Genomic DNA, 17,137 nt, shown 5'->3' with positions numbered 1-17,137 from the left:
TTAACAATGATCTAGTCATGAGCAATTTTGTAAACCCATCCAATTATTATACAGGCACATACTGGATTATTTTAGCAATATTTTTAGATATATTTCATTCATAAATTTGTATTATGAAAATCTAAAATATAACAACTTTTTAGAAACATAATAGCAATGCTACTACCATAATTAAAATGAGATAATTTCTTAATATACTCAGTGTCAATTTTTCTGATTGCCTCATATAAACTTTTAAAAAAATGTTTAGTTTGAATATACATTTAAACAAAGCTCAGAATTTGGTTAGTATATTTCTTTTTTAAGTGATAGGTTTTCTTTTCTCTATTTTTAACTTTTTTGCAAATTGTTCGTTGGAGAAGTGTTTTCTTTTTCTTTTTCTTTTTTTTAACTCTGGTACAACTTCTCATATTCTGATTTTTGTTGGTTACATCCTTGTGGCATCATTCATCATGAGATTTTGACTTGGACTCCAGAAAATAACGATAATACCAACTGTTAACATCTATTAACTGCTTACTATGTGCCAGTCTGTGTGTGAAGTGCTTTATTTGTAATGTTTAATTCTTCAAATCTCTAGTTTGGTGGTAGGTACAAACCTGAAATATTTTATATGATTTTAAAATGTCATGAATGTTATTTATTTATTTATCTCTAGAGACAGAGTCTCACCGTGTTGCCCACTGCAAATGCAGTGGTGCCATTGATCCTAATTCACTGCAGCCTCGAACTCCTGGGCTTAAGCAGCAATCCTCCTGCCTCAGCCTCCCTACTAGCTGGGACTACTGGCTGGTCTCCACCTCCTGACTTTAAGGGATTCTCACCTTGTGCTGAGATTATAGGAGTGAACCATTGCGACTGGAAATTTTGTAAAATTTAAAAAATGTGATATTACCTATTAATGAAGTCATACTTTATGTATGTAATCTGAAATAATTCAGATAACAAATAATTTTTTAAGAATCACATAATTTTAAATCATGCAGTCTGATTTATAACTTTGTTTATAATAATGTCATATGATGATCTCACTTTTAACTTCTAGCTGATAAAAAGATATATTTGCTCTATTTTATAAAACTAATTTTAATCATGCTATTTTGACATTATATAAAGACTCTTTGAGTACATTCTTTCAGTAAAATTCAGCTACTATTAAAGCTGCTTTCCTCAGCATTTCTTGGGGAAGGTTTCTAAATAGGGGAGCATTTATATATCACTGTATGACTCTGGTGATAATGCCATTCAATGTAACCCTTTTATTACACACACACATGCACACATACAAATGCACACACCTCCAGAATACTGGGTTCTTCCCAAATGAATCATTGAAATTTACATAAAATTTATTTTAAATCCTATTGCAAAAAAGTTCTTAACACATTCATGAACTTTCATGTGACCTTTTTATACTACATTTTAAATTTTATATATTTGGGATCATTATTGTTGACCTTTTCTTTTTTTTTTAAATACACTTTATTTTAAACAAGTTTGAGGTTACCAGAAAAACCTTAAAATACAGAGTATCCCATATGCTCTCTGCTCCCACACTGCATAGCCTCCTGACTAGCAACATCCTCCACCACAGTGATACATTTGCTACAATATATGACTTAATTGACACATCATTATCACCCGAAGTCCATAGTTTATTATATTAAGTTTATTGTATTAAGTCCATAGTTTATTATATTTAATTCCACCAGCACATTTCCCTCCTGTTTTAATTAACATTGTAGGGTGGAGGTCCTATATGGTGGAGACTTTTATATCTGTGTTTGATGTTACAACAAATAGGGTTTGAAAAACATTTTTTTTTTTTTGAGACGGAGTCTTGCTCTGTTGCCAGGCTGGAGCACAGTGGCGCAGTCTTGGCTCACTGCAACCTCCGCCTCCTGGGTTCAAGCAATTCTTCCGCCTCAGCCTCCCAAGTAGCTGGGACTACAGGCAAGTGCCAAACGCCCGGCTAATTTTTGTATTTTTAGTAGAGATGGGGTTTCACCATGTTGGCCAGGATGGTCTCGAACTCCTGACCTCAAGTGATCCGCCTGCCTCAGCCTCCCAAAATGCTGGGATTACAGGCGTGAGCCCATAGAGGATTTTTAAAGCAGTAAAACTATTCAGTATAATACTACAATGGTGGATACTTACCAGTATACAACTTTCAAAGCCTATACAATGTTCAACAACAAGAGTGAACCCTAATGCAAACTGAGGACTTTGGGTCCTACACTAACAATGCATCAATGTAGGTTTATTAATTTTAACAAATATGCCACTTAGTGGGGATGTTGATTATGGGGGAGGCTGCAGAGAAGAGTGGAGGGAGTAGACTATACAGGCACTTTCTGTAGTTTCTGCTCAATTAACTGCTCTTCAAAGGGTTAATAATAACAATAAATAATTTTAAAACCATAAAAGAATCTGAAAAGAAAACCAAAAAAGCCTCCTTTGTATTGACATTCTATGAAAGCATTCTTAACAAGCTGGGGATGCTGATGACCAGCAAAGTGTGTAGTACCCCCATCACCACTAATTATTGTTCAAGGCGTCATTCTCCGGAAGTCCTGAATATTGATTAAGGCTGGAGGGAGAACAATGACACTTGGAATTGATTTGACCTGCTTAGAAGAAAATCTCAGCCCAGTTCTCCATAGGTTTCCAGGTTATACCATTGCCTCTCAGTTTGAGGTTAACAGCCAAAGTTGAGACACACGCAAAACCAGAAGTTTTGTCTTTGGAGAGTCCTCTCTGCTGGCAAACCTTATCTCTCTCTAATGTTCTCTCTGGAATAGAGTTCACTCATTTCGGAGTTCTCTATTTTCCATTGAAACTCTGGCTACATTCCATGCCAGAAATAAACCATCATTCCACAGAAACTTTCAGGAGAAAATTAAATTCACCATCTTCTAAAAATAGAAAGCATTAGTCCTTTCTGATATTTTAAAAATTTTTTCTTTTCTTTTTTTTCCTGCAGATCTAGTCTGTATGTTGACCAGAGTGTATTTTCTGGAAGAGAAAGAAAAACATCACCACAACACATAATAATGACAATGTAGACTAAATTTATGGTGCTCAGTTCACGGAAATATATCAGACCAGTTCTGCATTTGGAGACCTGGTTTGTAATGTGAGGAAGGTGCCTTGCTTGCCTTGTTTCTGCAAGAGTGAGGTTCAGCAGTGAGCCAAACCTCACCCTTGCAGAAACAAGGCAAGCAAGGCACCTTTAAAAAGCAGAAAAAGAATGGACTTGGGAATGGGGAGAGCAGAGTGTCAATCCCGGCCCCATTCCTAGGTCTGTTGTGGTACTGATCCACATTTACTCCCTCACTTGTGAATCAGCCCTGGTAATAGTTGCCCAACATACATCACAAAACTATTGTAAAATGAGGTAATATAAATAGAAATACTCTGAGAAAACACAAATTTAGTACAGGCATATCATACCTAGATTTATCCAAGATGGCCCTATGCAAAATAATGATGTAGATGGCATTCACCTAAGCATATTCACTTTCTCGATAGTGTCTCTTAGATAACTTCCTCCTTTGTCAAATATCCCAGGAACTGTTTCAACCATGTTTCCTCTCTCCTGCTATCATTTTACCCATCACCCCATGATCACTGAATCCTCAAGACTAGAACCTCAGTGGTTTCCAATTCTTCGTGGAGACCACTAGCCAGATAATGGTCTCATGTTCATGTGATCATGGAGATGGCTAGAGAAGACATTCCTTCTCATGCCCTTTCAGTGATCCCATATTGAATATTTTTTAACACTTACTAAGCTCCCAGATTTGTTGTGTAACCCAGAGGGGCAATTCTAAGGGTACAAACTTCAGTCTAAAAAGTTTAAAATAATGACAAGTTGGCAACAAGATGAGGGTGGCATTTCAGAAGAGCCAATGCCCAATGAATGTCTCCGATCATTCTTAGAGTTCTTTTTCTTTTGTATTTTTTTTTTTTTTTTTGAGACGGAGTTTCACTCTTGTTGCCCAGGCTGGAGTGCAATGGTGCAATCTTGGCTCACTGCAACCTCCGCCTCCCGGGTTCAGGCAATTCTCCTGCCTCAGCCTCTTGAGTAGCTGGGATTATAGGCACGCGCCACCACGCCCAGCTAATTTTTTTGTATTTTTAGTAGAGACGGGGTTTCACCATGTTGACCAGGATGGTCTCGATCTCTTGACCTCGTGATCCACCCGCCTTGGCCTCCCAAAGTGCTGGGATTATAGGCGTGAGCCACCACGCCAAGCCCTCATTCTTAGAGTTTTTTATGTCCACTCTGCCATCCTGCTATGCCAACCACATGGCTAGACCCCTAGAGAAGAATTTCCCAGAACTACATGATTATCTCCATAACAGACAGGAAGCCAGGGACTTCCATTCCATACATCCCCTTTGGTAGCCAGATGTCCTGGATGTGCCAGAGCAGCAGTGTGAAAGAGTTGTTTCTTTCATGGAGACAAAAGGATTCATCCCTCGGACTGCTCAAGAGTACAGCGAGGTGCCCTGCACGTTCTTGCACACTTACATTGGTCTCATCTTAACTGACTTCCAGAGAACCCATCATATCTTAGGACTTTAATGCTGGAAGAAACAGAGATTCTGAGACAGAATCCCAACAGAAGTTAAAAGGTTTGCCCAAGTTTACATGGTTCCTCAACGGCAGACAAAATAGAGAAAATTTCTGTGATACGAAGTTTGATTGGGAGAATTAAGGGAACTCATCATTATTTTGATTACTAATATTTATTAACCACTTGCTATAATATTTCATGAAATCTAAGACCCATCAATCATAAGGTTCACCATTATTTTGTGAACCTCCAAGAGAGAAAGAAAATGCTAGCAACTAAATCATGACATCACTGATTGTTACACATATTTCAGAGATGTTAAAGTGTGAATCTTAAAATCAATGAAAAATGGTATATACCAAGTTCTCTATGAACCTAACAGTGTCTAATTATCAGAACAAACTTCTGAGACAGGCATTATTATTTGACCCATTTTTTATTTTCAGATGAGGAAATAAAGGCTTAAATTTTTCCTAAGTAACAAAGCTGAATCCAATCCATGCCTGTCCATCTCCAGGGTCCAAACCTGTAACCACCAAGTCTCTTTAAGGCTTATAAGTATTTTGGAACAGAAGAGAAAAGGGACCGTGGGACAGGACCCAAGTGGGTCTCAAATGTATCAGCTCTTATCTCTCCTACCTGTAGTTTTTCATCATAATAAGTACAATGATCTTTTCTCCCCACCATATATTATAGGCAAGGATACACTTCCCTTTGCTTGTGCCCCATATCTGCCAGTAGTTTCCAGAGTACAGAACTCGATTCAAAATTGACCCACTGCCTTCCTCTTATAATGAGCATAATATTCTGAGAAGCAGTCAAATTTTCTGGGACTTAGAAGCTCATTATTCTATTCTCTAAACTTTTTTGTGTCTAAAATTTTTATTTTTGTGTCTAAAATTTTTATTTTATTTTATTTTATTTTAAATAAGTTACAAGCAAGGCACAGTGGTGTGTACCTTGCAGTCCCAGCTACCTGGGAGGCTAGAGTGGGAGGATTGCTTGAGTCCAGGAGTTGGAATCCAGCCCAGGCAATGTAGTGAGATCCTGTTTCTAGTAATAATAATAAAGCCAGGTGCAGTAGTTCACACCTGTAATCTCAGCACTGTAGCAGGCAGAGGTGGAAAGATAGCCCAAGCCCATGAGTTCGAGACCAGCCCTGACAACACGGTGAGACCCTGTCTCCACAAAAACTAAAAAAATTAACCAGGCATGCTGGTGCATGCCTGTAGTCCTAGCTCCTCGGAAGGCTGAGGTAGGAAGATCACTAGAGAATAGGAGGTCAAGGCTGAATGAGCCGTGGTTGTGTCACTGCACTCTAGCTTGGGTGACAGAGCAAAACTCTGTTTCAAAAAAAAAAATCAGTTACAATTTTATATGGTAATAGTCAGCATTTATTAAATCTTTGTTATTTACCAAAGCACTAATCATGTGTAAGGTCATATACCTAAAAAATGGCTCAGTCCTAAAATACGTCCACAAGATGCTGTGCACATCTTACTTACTCTTTCTTAGGCTTTATAGATGAAAAGCTTGGATGCAAGTCTCGAGGGGGAAAAAGTGGTTCAACATCAGGAAGACATGAGAAAGAAAACTGCACATACAAAAAGACAAAAAGGAGGGGTCTTTAGGAAAAGACTTTCAAAAACCACAATTGTCAATTTCTAAGCAATATTTATTTCATCCATGTTCTGCTCATGATGGAAGACCAGTGTTTCTCTGAGTACACCAACTTTTTTTTTTTTTGAGATGGAGTCTTGCTCTGTTTCCCAGGCTGAAGTGCAATGGCACAATCTTGGCTCACTGCAACCTCTGCCTCCCGGGGTTCAAGTGATTCTCCTGCCTCAACCTCCCCAGTAGCTGGGACTACAGGTGCGTGACACCACACCTGGCTAATTATTTTTTAGTAGATATTCACCATGTTACCGTGTTGGCCAGGATGGTCCCGATCTCCTGACCTCGTAATCCACCCGTCTCAGCCTCCCAAAGTGCTGCGATTACAGGTGTGAGCCAACCTTTTTTTAAAAAAATAATTTCAATTTGTATTTTAGATTCAGGGGGTACATGCTCAGGTTTGTTACCTGGGTATATTGCATGATGCTGAGGTTTGAGGTGTGACTGATTCCATCACCAAGGTAGTGAGCATAGTATCCCAGAGGTAGTCTTTCAGTCCTCGTCCCCCTTCCTCTCTCTTTAATAGTCCCCAGTGTCTATCATTCCCATCTTTGTGTCTATGTGCATCCAGTGTTTAGCTCCCACTTATAAGTGAGAACATGTAATATTTGGTTTTGCTTTTCCTGTTTTTTTTTTGTTTGTTTGTTTGTTTGTTTTTGAGACAGGGTCCCACTTGAGTGCAGTGGCATAATGACTCACTGCAGCTTCCACCTCCTGGGCTCAAGTAATCTTCCCACATCAGCCTCCCAGTTAGCTGGGATTACAAGGGCATGCCATCACACCTGGCTAATATTTGTTGGAAATTTTGTAGAGATAGGATTTCACCATGTTGCCCAGGCTGGTCTCAAACTCCTGGGCTCAAGAGATCCACCTATCTCAGCCTCCTACAAAGTATTGGAATTACAGGCTGACGGGAGGAGGCGGCGGCGGCAGCGAGGGGCTGAGAGGTGTAGCCATGCTCTGCCGCGGTGAAGCGCCCCGGCCGTGAGGAGCTGCTGGTCTCCCCGGTAATGTACCCCAGGCGGCAGGCGCAAGCGACTCACTCGAGCCCTGGGCGATGGCAAAGGAACAATAACAGCCGCCACCACAGCAGCCTGATGCCCATCAGCAGCTTCCCCCCAGCGTCCCCAGCTCCGGGGTGGCCCTGCCAGCCCTTCTGCCCGGGCTGCCAGGGACAGAGGCCAGCGCGCTGCAACACAAGATCAAGAACTCCATCTGGTGAGACTTCATAAGCTTCTTCTTAAAATGATCCTCTAATATTGTTTTACCCATTTTATGGAAAGAGAGAAACAATGACAGAAGACCTGTAAGATTCTGCTGATTCCTTACTAAACCATGAAAAAAATTCTGCGGTCAGAGTTCTTTATCTTTACTCAGTCCTGAAGGCATATGTACTTCTGTATCTGCTATATTTTAGGCTTAAAATTATAATAAAAGTGGTATTACATATGCGGGGAAAAAAAGGCTGCGGGACGGCGCGGGAGCGAGAAGCGAGGAGCACGCGGGACGCGGCCAGGGTCTAGTGGCGGCCGGGAGGAGCGGAGGGTAGCGCCCGCGCCTCGCCGCGCAGAGGAGCACCCCACACAATAGCGGCGCGCGCAGCCCGCGCCCTTCCCCCCGCGCGCCCCTCCCCGCGCCCGCGCGCACAGCACCCGGCGCCACCTCACCTGCCACCGGGGAGGGGGCGGGCATTGTTCGCCACCGCGCGGGGCATGGGGGCCGCTGGGCGCCTGGGTCCGGGCCTGGCGAGCCAGCCGCGCCGCAGCTGAGACGGGTCCGGCGCGCAGCGCGGGGGCGCAGGTGAGGCCGGCAGCGGCATGGTGGACCCGGTGGGCTTCGCGGAGGCGTGGAGGGCGCAGTTCCCGGACTCCGAGCCGCCGCGCAGGGAGCTGCGCTCAGTGGATGACATCGAGCAGGAGCTGGAGCGCTGCAAGGCCTGGTGAAGGTCAACGACAAAGAGGCGTCGTTGCCCAGGCATCAGCTCCCTGGGCAGCCAGGCCATGCAGATGGAGCGCAAAAAGTCCCAGCCCAGCGCGGGCTCCAGCGTGGGGGATGCATCAAGGCCCCCTTACCGCGGACGCTCCTCGGAGAGCAGCTGCAGCCTCGACGGCAACTACGAGGACCCGAGTTGAACCCCCGCTTCCTGAAGGACAACCTGATCAACGCCAATGGTGGTGGCAGGCCCCCTTGGCCGCCCCTGGAGTACCAGCCCTACCAGAGCATCTCTGTCGGGGGCATGATGGAAGGGGAGGGCAAGGGCCCGCTCCTGCGCAGCCAGAGCACCTCGGAGAAGGAGAAGCGCCTCACCTGGCCCCGCAGGTCCTACTCCCCCTGGAGCTTTGAGGACTGCGGAGGCGGCTACACCGCAGACTGCAGCTCCAAAGAGAACCTCACCTCCAGTGAGGAGGACTTCTCCTCCGGCCAGTCCAGCCGCGTGTCCCCAAGCCCCACCACCTACTGCGTGTTCCAGGACAAGAGCTGCTCTCCCTCGCAGAACTCGCAGCAGTCCTTCGACAGCAGCCACTGAACCAAAACCCTCGGAAAATGGGTTTAATATGAGGTGGGTTTGAGCTGAACTGATTGTGGCATTGCCTACTCTGATATGATTTGCTGCTTTCTCTAACTTCAAACTCTCAGAAATTATATCCATAGGCAATGTAAGGTTTCTTGCCTGTGTCTTGTCTAGAAAATGTTAGTTAGAACTGGATGCTTGATCTCCATTTCCTGGCCCCATGAGAGAGAGCTAGATGTGGTGGTAGAGACTCAATTGAACAGAAAGATTCCTAAGCATCAGGCCGGGCGTAGTGGCTCACGCCTGTAATCCCAGCAATTTGGGAGGCTGAGGCGGGCAGATCAGCTGAGGTTGGGAGATCGATATCAGCCTAACCAACATGGAGAAACCCTACCTTCGCTAAAAATACAAAAATTAGCTGGGTATGGTGGCATATGCCTATGATCCCAACTACTCAGGAGGCTGGGGCAGGAGAATCGCTTGAACCCAGGAGGCAGAGGTTGAAGTGATCTGAGATCGCACCATTGCACCCCAGCCTGGGCAACAGTGAAATTCTGTCTCAAAAACAACAAAAACAAATCAACAACAAAAAAGCGTGGAAAAGGTTTGCTCGATCCAAACAACCTGTCAACTTTCTAAGATAGAGGAATTAGGCCCTCACAAAAGCCAGCCAATGTGTATATTGACTGTGTTCCTTATGTTTTTGTTTTTTGTTTTTTTGTCCTGAAATGATCGTTGTGTCCTGATACTTAAGTGACCCTAGGGACTGATCTGACTGAGTTGACCACTAGAAGGCTGATTGCTTAGAAGGAAGTTGATCAGACTGTGGGCAAAGGCAATCTGACATCTCTTCTGCTCTGAAGGTGCTTGACAGATGCTAATCCTTGCGCTAACCAGGTTCAAAGACCTGAAACCTGGGTGGAGAGCCAGGTGGGCTGAAGCCACTGTAAAGGAGTTTCTTCTGCCCCGTGGTTTCTCAACCTTGGCACTATTGCCATTTGGGGCTGGACGCATCTTTGCTGTGGGAGACTGTCTTGCACGTTGTCCTGACCTCTACTGCTAGATGCCAGAGGCACCCTGCACTACAGTGGTGACAACCAAAATGTCTCTAGACATTGCCAAATGTTCCCTAGGGACAAAATTGTCCCCCCCCGCCCCCACACACACAATTGAAAACCACTGAAATAGGGCAATGTTTTCAAACTAGAGTGTATCAGAATCTCCTAGAAGGCTTGTTGAAACAAATTCTTGGGTACCATCCTGAGTTTGATTCAATAAGTTTTGGGTGGAACCTGACGATTTTCAATTCTCTAAAAAGTTTCTGGATAACAACACTCTGAAAACCACTGGCACAGGGATATTCTCAACTAGTTCAGCTTAGTTCTACCTAGAACAGAGGGTGAAGTTCTGCTTTCACTCTTCCCTCCTTAATACAAGCTGTGCAAGTCCCTACTTTCCTACAAGGCCTGGCTTGATCAGCCTTCCTCCTCTAGCCATATGTTTTGGGGACCAGCACTATATTCAGCTCCAGGGAATGGCTCTCATAGCATCTGAGTCATGTGTAGTAATCCCATTCTTCTTGCCAGTGATCAGTGAAGACATCTGATAAAATTCTGGCTAACAAGATGTGAGGTGATGTTTTATCTCATTTTTAAAAGGAGGAACAAGAAAAGAGACAGCTGCAGTCTCGTACTGAGCATTAGTTTTAGATGTGATGCCTGGTACTGTGGCAGACATACTGTGACTATCAGGAAAACAATCTTAGGGTAGTGCTGATGCACCTGGGATGGCAGTGAAGGAAGATGGAAAGAACCTGGATCCATGATAATGGCTTCGAAGCTGTTGAATTAGCCAACCCTGGATTCTGTCTTATCTGGACTTAGGTGTAATCCACTCTGAATTTTTGTTATTTCTAGCAAAGTATCCTGACTCTAGCATGGACAGATACAGATAGCATGTGTGTAGAGCTGTGCTGTCTGATATCACAGCCACTAGCCACATATGGCTATTGAAGTTCTATTTAAGCAAAATTAAAACTTTGCTTTTCCTTTTGCACTAGGTACGTTGCAAGTGTTCAGTAGCCACATGTTCCTAGGGGCTACCGTATTGCGTACCACTGGTCTTACAGGTCTTATAGGTAAGACCAGTGCTACGCAATACGGTAGCCCCTAGCAACATGGTAGCCCTGAGATTAGGTTAGGTGGATTCTCAGTTTTTCTTCACACTCTTTTTCTAATTCCCCCTCTATAATATTTTAATTCCATATTTATTATATATGCTCTATCTATGCCTGTTCCTTACACATTGGAAAAAGTAAGACTTATCCCCTCTCTATTCCTCCAGAACCAATTTTCACCTCCTTGGAGGTTGATACTGTTCCCTGTTGCAAATACATGGCTAGTGTGGTAGTCATAAGTAAGTTTAGGCAGGGATTTTAGGTCACTGTAAAGAATTTGGATTTTATTAAAATTAGGAGACAATGAATTTTAAGCATAGGATTGGCATGGTCAGTTTTGCCTTTAGAAAGTTACTTGAAAGGCAGAGGGGCCAAGATAGCTGATTAGAAGCAGCTGCAGTGCTCATGGAGAGGAATGAAAGTGGCGAGTGAATTTAGCACCTTCAACTTAAATATCCAGGTTCTTGCATTGGGACTGATTAGGAAAACAACTTGACCCACAGAGAACAAAGAAAAGGGTGGGGTGATGACCCAATTGGGAACATCTGCTCCCAGCCAAGGGAAGTGGTGAGTGTGAGTGGTGCAACCCCACTCAGGAAACCACACTTCCCCCATGGATCTTTGCAACCTGCAGATCAGGAGACCCCTTGTGAGCTCATACCATCAGGAACCTTTTAAACATAGGAATGTATGCTGATGCTTTCATTTTGTCCTGAGCTCCCTCATCACACCCTAAATCCAGATCTTCTTAATAAAGCTTCATCAAGTTCTGCATGCCATGTTATATGCTGCCCCACCAAACTGAGTTTAACGGTGCTGCCCAAAACCTTAGAAGCATTATCTAACTGCTAACTTCTATTCATTCTCGTCAAGCCTTATTGTGGGATGCTATGCCCCTTACGGACATACACACGATGTCATTCAATCTAAAATTCTACTAAATGTAAGTTCCATAATTTCTTGTACCACTAAGAAATATAAAACCTTGCCAATTAAACTATGACAATATTTTTTTAACCACTTACAATTTTTATTTTAAAAATTTTAAAGGGGCTCTTTTAGACCAGGGATTTGCAAGCTATAGCTCATGGCCCAAATCCAACCACCTGTTCTTGTAAATAATGTTTAATTGAGAGGTAACCAAGGTCACTGGTTTCCCTTTTGGCTGCTTTTGCACTACAATGGGAGAGGCGAATAGCTGGGACAAAGATAGGATGGCCTTCAGAGGCAGAAATATTTATCTGGCCAACCCCTGCTCTTGCTTCATTTAGACACTTTTTAAAAAAATCACACTGATTAGGTGCAATGGCTCACACCTGTAATCCCAGCATTTTGGGTGGCCAAGGCGGGCAGACTGCCTGAACTCAGGATTTCAAAACCAGCCTGGGCAACATGGCAAAACCCTGTCTTTGCTAAAAATACAAAAAATTAGCTGGGTGTGGTGGCAGTGCTTGTAGTCCCAGCTACTCGAGAGGAGAGGTAAGAGAATCACTTGAACCCAGGAGGCGGAGGTTGCAGTGAGGCGAGATTACACCACTGCACTCCAGCCTGGGTGACAGAGCAAGACTATGTCTCAAAAATAATAAATAAAATTAAAAATCATACTTACACACAAGATTGTTATAAATGAAGTAAACTGGCCATTTCTTTACAATGAATATGCAAGAAAACATGGATTTGTGGTCATTTCTCTAAAAACAAATATTGGCTCCACTAAACTCAAATTTTGGCTCTGCTGATTTGTTTTCTGTACCCTTTTCACTGCCAAATCATCATGTCATCTTTTTGAAAATATTTTAAATAGGATCAGCAATAAAGACTGGCCTTCTCATTTGGGATCACTGCTAGGGCTGAAGTCCTCTGACAGTTCTGTAGGTTAGAAAAAAACATTTTTTCCTATACCCTTCGTAGTTTTTAGTGCCCTCCCCCACCATAATGGAAAACATTAACGAGAGAAAAGCTGACATTTATTAACATGTGTACATACCCAGACCCAGAAGATACCCAGGGAAAAATGAGTGACTCTCATAGAGGTGGCTTAGAACTCAGGCTTTAACACCTGTGACCTTCATCTCAAAGGAGATTGAGGGAGGCAAGTTATGGAGAGGTGACTAGGAAAAGCACAGTAAACATGGGTAAGGTTTATCACGCAAATTTAAAAATCAGTCCCTTCTCTATTGATGAGCATCTTTATTGATTTAATGGACAGTTCAGTGGCATTAAGTATATTCATGTTGTTGGCTACCATCACCACCATCCATCTCCAGAAGTTTTCATCTTTCCAAACTGAAACTTTGTACCCATTGAATAATAACTCCCCATTCCCCTTCTCCTCCCATCCCCTGGCAGCCACCATTCGGTCTCTGTAGATTTGTTTATTCTGGACATTTCATATAAATGGAACCATATAATATGTGATCTTTAATGTCTGGCTTATTGCACGTAACAATGTTTTCAAGGTTCATCCATGTTGTGGCATGTGTCAGAATTCTTTTTCAGGATGAATCATATTCTATCGAATGTATGTGTACCACATTCTGTTTATCCATTTGTCCATTTGGGTTGCTTCCACCTTTTGGCTATTGTGAATAATGCTGCTATAAATACGTTAGGTTTTTAAAGCAAGTTAGGTTTTTAAGGCAAAGTAATGGCTGAGAGTTACATTCTGCGAGCAGATCATCTTTTACAAACAGGCTCGAGCCCCAGGAAGACAGTGTTCCACTGGCTGCTTCTTGGAGGCCAATTCTTCCATTAAGAGGTGAGACCAATTTTCACAAAGCTCTCAGAATTCAAAGAGCTTGGTTAAACCTTTTCCCCAGAATACTAAGGCTCATGGCTCTATACTTACATAAGTGTTCAATCATTTAGTGGTTCTTGGCACAGCAAGATTCTGCTTTAAGGTGACTTTCTGTCCTTACTTACATATCAAACAGCTGACAGCCTAGCTAGGCAACATGGCGAGACCCCATCTCTACAAAAAAGTACAAAAAAATTAGCAGGGCATGAGGGCATGCACCTGTAGTCCCAGCTACTTGGGGACTGAGGTGGGAGGATGGCTTGAGCCCAGGAGGTCGAGGCTGCAGTGAGCTGAGGTCATGCCACTGCACTCTAGCCTGGGTGACAAAGTGAGCCCCTGCCTTAAAAACAAACAAAAAAGCTGGATCCCTCTTTCAATAAGGAAGACAGGGAAAACCACTAATTTCTGAAGGAACACTCCTTAATTAGGGCATTTTACAATACACATAATGTAATATTTAAGACTGATTAGAATGGGTTAGAGTAGGAGTTACATGAGGAGTTAAGAAACAGCCACTCATGGCTAAGGTGCCAACTGCAGTCAGTTGAACTTTCACGCCTTCCATGTTCACAGTGACCTGGGATGTTCTTCCCGCAGGCTCACAGGTGGTCCCCAGGTCTGCCACGTGTCCTAGGCAAGACCCATGAGGAAAGTAGGACACATGTTCCAAAATAAGAGTTATTAGTTTTTTTTATTGTTGATATTTTATATTTTCTTTGAAGTAGCTTTTACTCTTGGAGCAGATACCAGTCTGGTTCCACAGGGACTTCACTCTGGTTCAGAGTTTTCTCTTGAATCCTCAGTTCTAGGCATTCCACAGTAAGTGGGTAGGTCTCCAACTTTAACTTGTTAGCGAACATGCTAGAAGATTTATACAGCCACTTTAAATCCCCAGGGCCATAGACGCACATATCTTGCCAATAGTGGCCTGTAAGTCAACAAGAAGACATCAAGGGAAACAAAGTAAAACAATCACCAAAACTAAGACATCTTGCATCCTGAAGAGAGAAAGCATTCTGGATTCATTCATCTCTGAGATAAGTGTTTATTGTGTAAGATACGCTGCTTCATTTGCAGATGATTCTGTCAGCTGCATTTATTTGCAAAAGCAGCAAGGATGAGTCTGAAATAGAATTTGTGGGCGAATGCAAGTTTCAAGCTGAAAAGTTTTAGGAATATGTAGCACTAATTCATTCAATAAATAAGACAATGGCTATTCCTACTATCAGCTGACACTTCCTGGTGTCATCTTGATTTGCAAGGTGACTCAGGCATCTGATCACATCTGGAGAGGCATATGTAAGGAAGAGAATTTCCCTAAATACTAAAGTACAGAATAAAACATGTTATACGCCCCAGAAACCCGTGGAGTACTGTGGAAGTTAGGTCAAGAAGTAGAAACAAAGGCCTACATGAGGTAGTACGTTCTTTTTTTTGAGACGGAGTCTTGCTCTGTCACCTAGGCTGGAGTGCAGTGGTGTGATCTCTGCTCACCACAACCTCTGTCTCCTAGGTTCAAGCAATTCTCCTGCCTCAGCCGCCAGAGTAGCTGGAGTTACAGGCGCACACTACCATGCTTGGCTAGTTTTTTGTATTTTTAGTAGAGATGGGGTTTTACTATCTTGGCCAGGCTAGTCTTGAACTCCTAACCTCATGATCCACCTGCCTCAGCCTTCCAAGTGCTGGGATTACAGGCGTGAGCCATCGTACCTGGCCAAGGCAGTAAGTAGTTTTTAAAAAATTGTCTCAAATTGTACTTTAGTTTCGGAAGCATCTTTGCATAGCCAATAAGTGAGAATTTGGATGACTAAGTCCACATAGTCTTATACAGAAGACGGCACTATCATGCTGTGTGTGGTTGCAAGTTTGGGATGTGAAGTATCTCCTTTTTCTTAATGACTCTAGTCAGTACATCCTTCCCAAGGACTCCTCTTTGACTCCATATCGCCCCTTCTCACTGACTGCCTCCTCTGTCCATCTGCAAGCTGGAACTAGAAGCCACACACTTCTCCCTCCCTCCCACAATGCTTCACCTTCACAGAAACCTGGGCTGCCTCAGAAACCGTGCTGGGAAGCCTGATCTCAAAATGCCCCACCCTCTTCTTTCCTTGTTTTATCTTATTGCTCCGTTAGCTGCTATCCTACCCCGGGGGGAAGCTGAGACCCAAAGGGTTCACAGGTTGTAACCACACAGTGGTGATGGGGGATGGTTCAGGGTTGGCAGGCACAGGGCAGAAGAGGGACACTATGTTCTTGGGTGTTGAAAGGACCCTGCAACTGGATAGTAAGGTAAAGTTTTAAGCCTTGCATGGTGTGGTTAGAGGTGGTGTGGCTTTAGAAGATCACTGACTTTGCAGCAGTGTAAAGGAAGGATTTAAAGAACGAAGATGTCTTCTACTGACAGGCAAATGGTGAATTCCTGTGCACAACAGGAAAGGGCAAGGGACATCAATTGTAGGAAGGGGCTGGATGAGCTGAACTGGAGAAAGGAGAAAGGTAGCAAGGCACAGGAGGTTTTTATTGTTTTGTTTTTTTTGAGATGGAGTCTTGCTTTTGATGCCCAGGCTGGAGTGTAATGGCATGATCTCAGCTCACTGCAACCTCTGCCTTCCGGGTTCAAGTGATTCTCCTGCCTCAGCCTCCCAAGGAGCTGGGATTACACGCATGCACCACATGCCTGGCTACTTTTGTATTTTTAGTAGAGATGGGGTTTCTCCATGTTGGTCAGGCTGGTCTCGAACTCCCAACCTCAGGCAATCCACCCACCTCAGCCTCTCAAAGTGCTGGGATTATAGGCACAAGCCACTACACCTGGCCAGCGTGGGCGCTTTCATTGGAACCAGGAATGTAGGTCAGAGAAAGGAGGCAAGGTTAGAAGTGACATCAATTGGCATAAGGGAGAGGGAAACACTGGGTTAGTTTTGCTTCCTGATGAAGTAAAGTTGCAGGAAGAGATGTGGGCATATAGACACCTCCACGGATTGCAGTGTGACCCATCTCAGTATTCTAAATGCCAAGTTGGCCTAGGAGGCATGCCTTCAATATTCTCTCCCAGAAAACAGGCAGCTGCTATGTTTCAGTGCATGGTGGTTTCCCAAACTGCAATCTATGAAACATGAGAGTTAAGAGAAAGACATGAAAGAGAAGAACTACCAAAAATAGGAGTGGTGGTTCTACAGTCAAATAAGTTAAAAAAAAAATTGCATGTTACTCCCCATATCACCAATGACTGGCTCTGAAATTTCTGCATTATTTTCTCAGCATATCCCAAATGGATTGGGCCGTGAAACACCTTTTCTCATCACATCCCTGCAGAGCCTGGCGTTACAAAGAGCATGGTGTTCTAAATTCATGTACTGCAGATGTGTCCTACGCCTGGGGGCTGGTTTCTAACC

General features: G+C 43.5%; 2 protein-coding genes and 1 pseudogene across 4 annotated transcripts in view; 1 reads left to right on the top strand and 2 right to left on the bottom strand.

The window, feature by feature from the left end:
• Positions 1-1,308: 1,308 nt before the first annotated feature.
• LOC144582118 (uncharacterized) lies at positions 1,309-8,244 on the bottom strand. Of its 2 annotated transcripts, none has more exons than XM_078368953.1 (2): positions 7,925-8,244; positions 1,309-3,015 (listed from the first exon to the last, which is right to left on the bottom strand). In XM_078368953.1, the coding sequence occupies exons 1-2, from the start codon at positions 8,233-8,235 to the stop codon at positions 2,916-2,918; spliced, it is 411 nt and encodes a 136-aa protein (XP_078225079.1). In that variant the 5' UTR covers positions 8,236-8,244; the 3' UTR covers positions 1,309-2,915. The 2 variants fall into 2 exon arrangements, with proteins under 2 accessions (XP_078225079.1, XP_078225080.1); XM_078368954.1 differs by lacking the exon at positions 1,309-3,015 and adding an exon at positions 5,972-6,177.
• Positions 8,245-8,683: 439 nt separating this feature from the next.
• The window catches only part of LOC100403767 (chorion-specific transcription factor GCMb-like), a 78,451-nt pseudogene continuing 69,997 nt past the window's right edge, over positions 8,684-17,137 (top strand). Inside the window, exon 1 of the transcript XR_013534153.1 lies at positions 8,684-8,817. The product of XR_013534153.1 is annotated as a chorion-specific transcription factor GCMb-like (transcript). The remainder of the gene's footprint in view (positions 8,818-17,137) is intronic.
• LOC100404131 (beta-1,3-galactosyl-O-glycosyl-glycoprotein beta-1,6-N-acetylglucosaminyltransferase 6-like) overlaps positions 14,471-17,137 on the bottom strand; it is a 29,730-nt gene continuing 27,063 nt past the window's right edge. Inside the window, 1 exon segment of the mRNA XM_008994256.5 lies at positions 14,471-14,670. Within this exon segment, the coding sequence (XP_008992504.5) occupies positions 14,471-14,670 (200 nt within the window).

The sequence above is a fragment of the Callithrix jacchus genome, chromosome 4, assembly GCF_049354715.1.
Source record: "Callithrix jacchus isolate 240 chromosome 4, calJac240_pri, whole genome shotgun sequence".
Taxonomy (NCBI): Eukaryota; Metazoa; Chordata; class Mammalia; order Primates; family Cebidae; genus Callithrix; species Callithrix jacchus.
This window is presented reverse-complemented; position numbering and strand designations above follow the sequence as displayed.

Excerpts from the sequence above, each read along its gene's own strand:
- LOC144582118 (XM_078368953.1), bottom strand. The coding sequence starts at position 8,235 with ATGCCTGGGCAACGACGCCTCTTTGTCGTTGACCTTCACCAGGCCTTG. Across the intron at positions 3,016-7,924 it reads CGCCCCCTCCCCGGTGGCAG|AAAATACACTCTGGTCAACA; the intron begins GTGAGGTGGCGC and ends TTTCTCTTCCAG.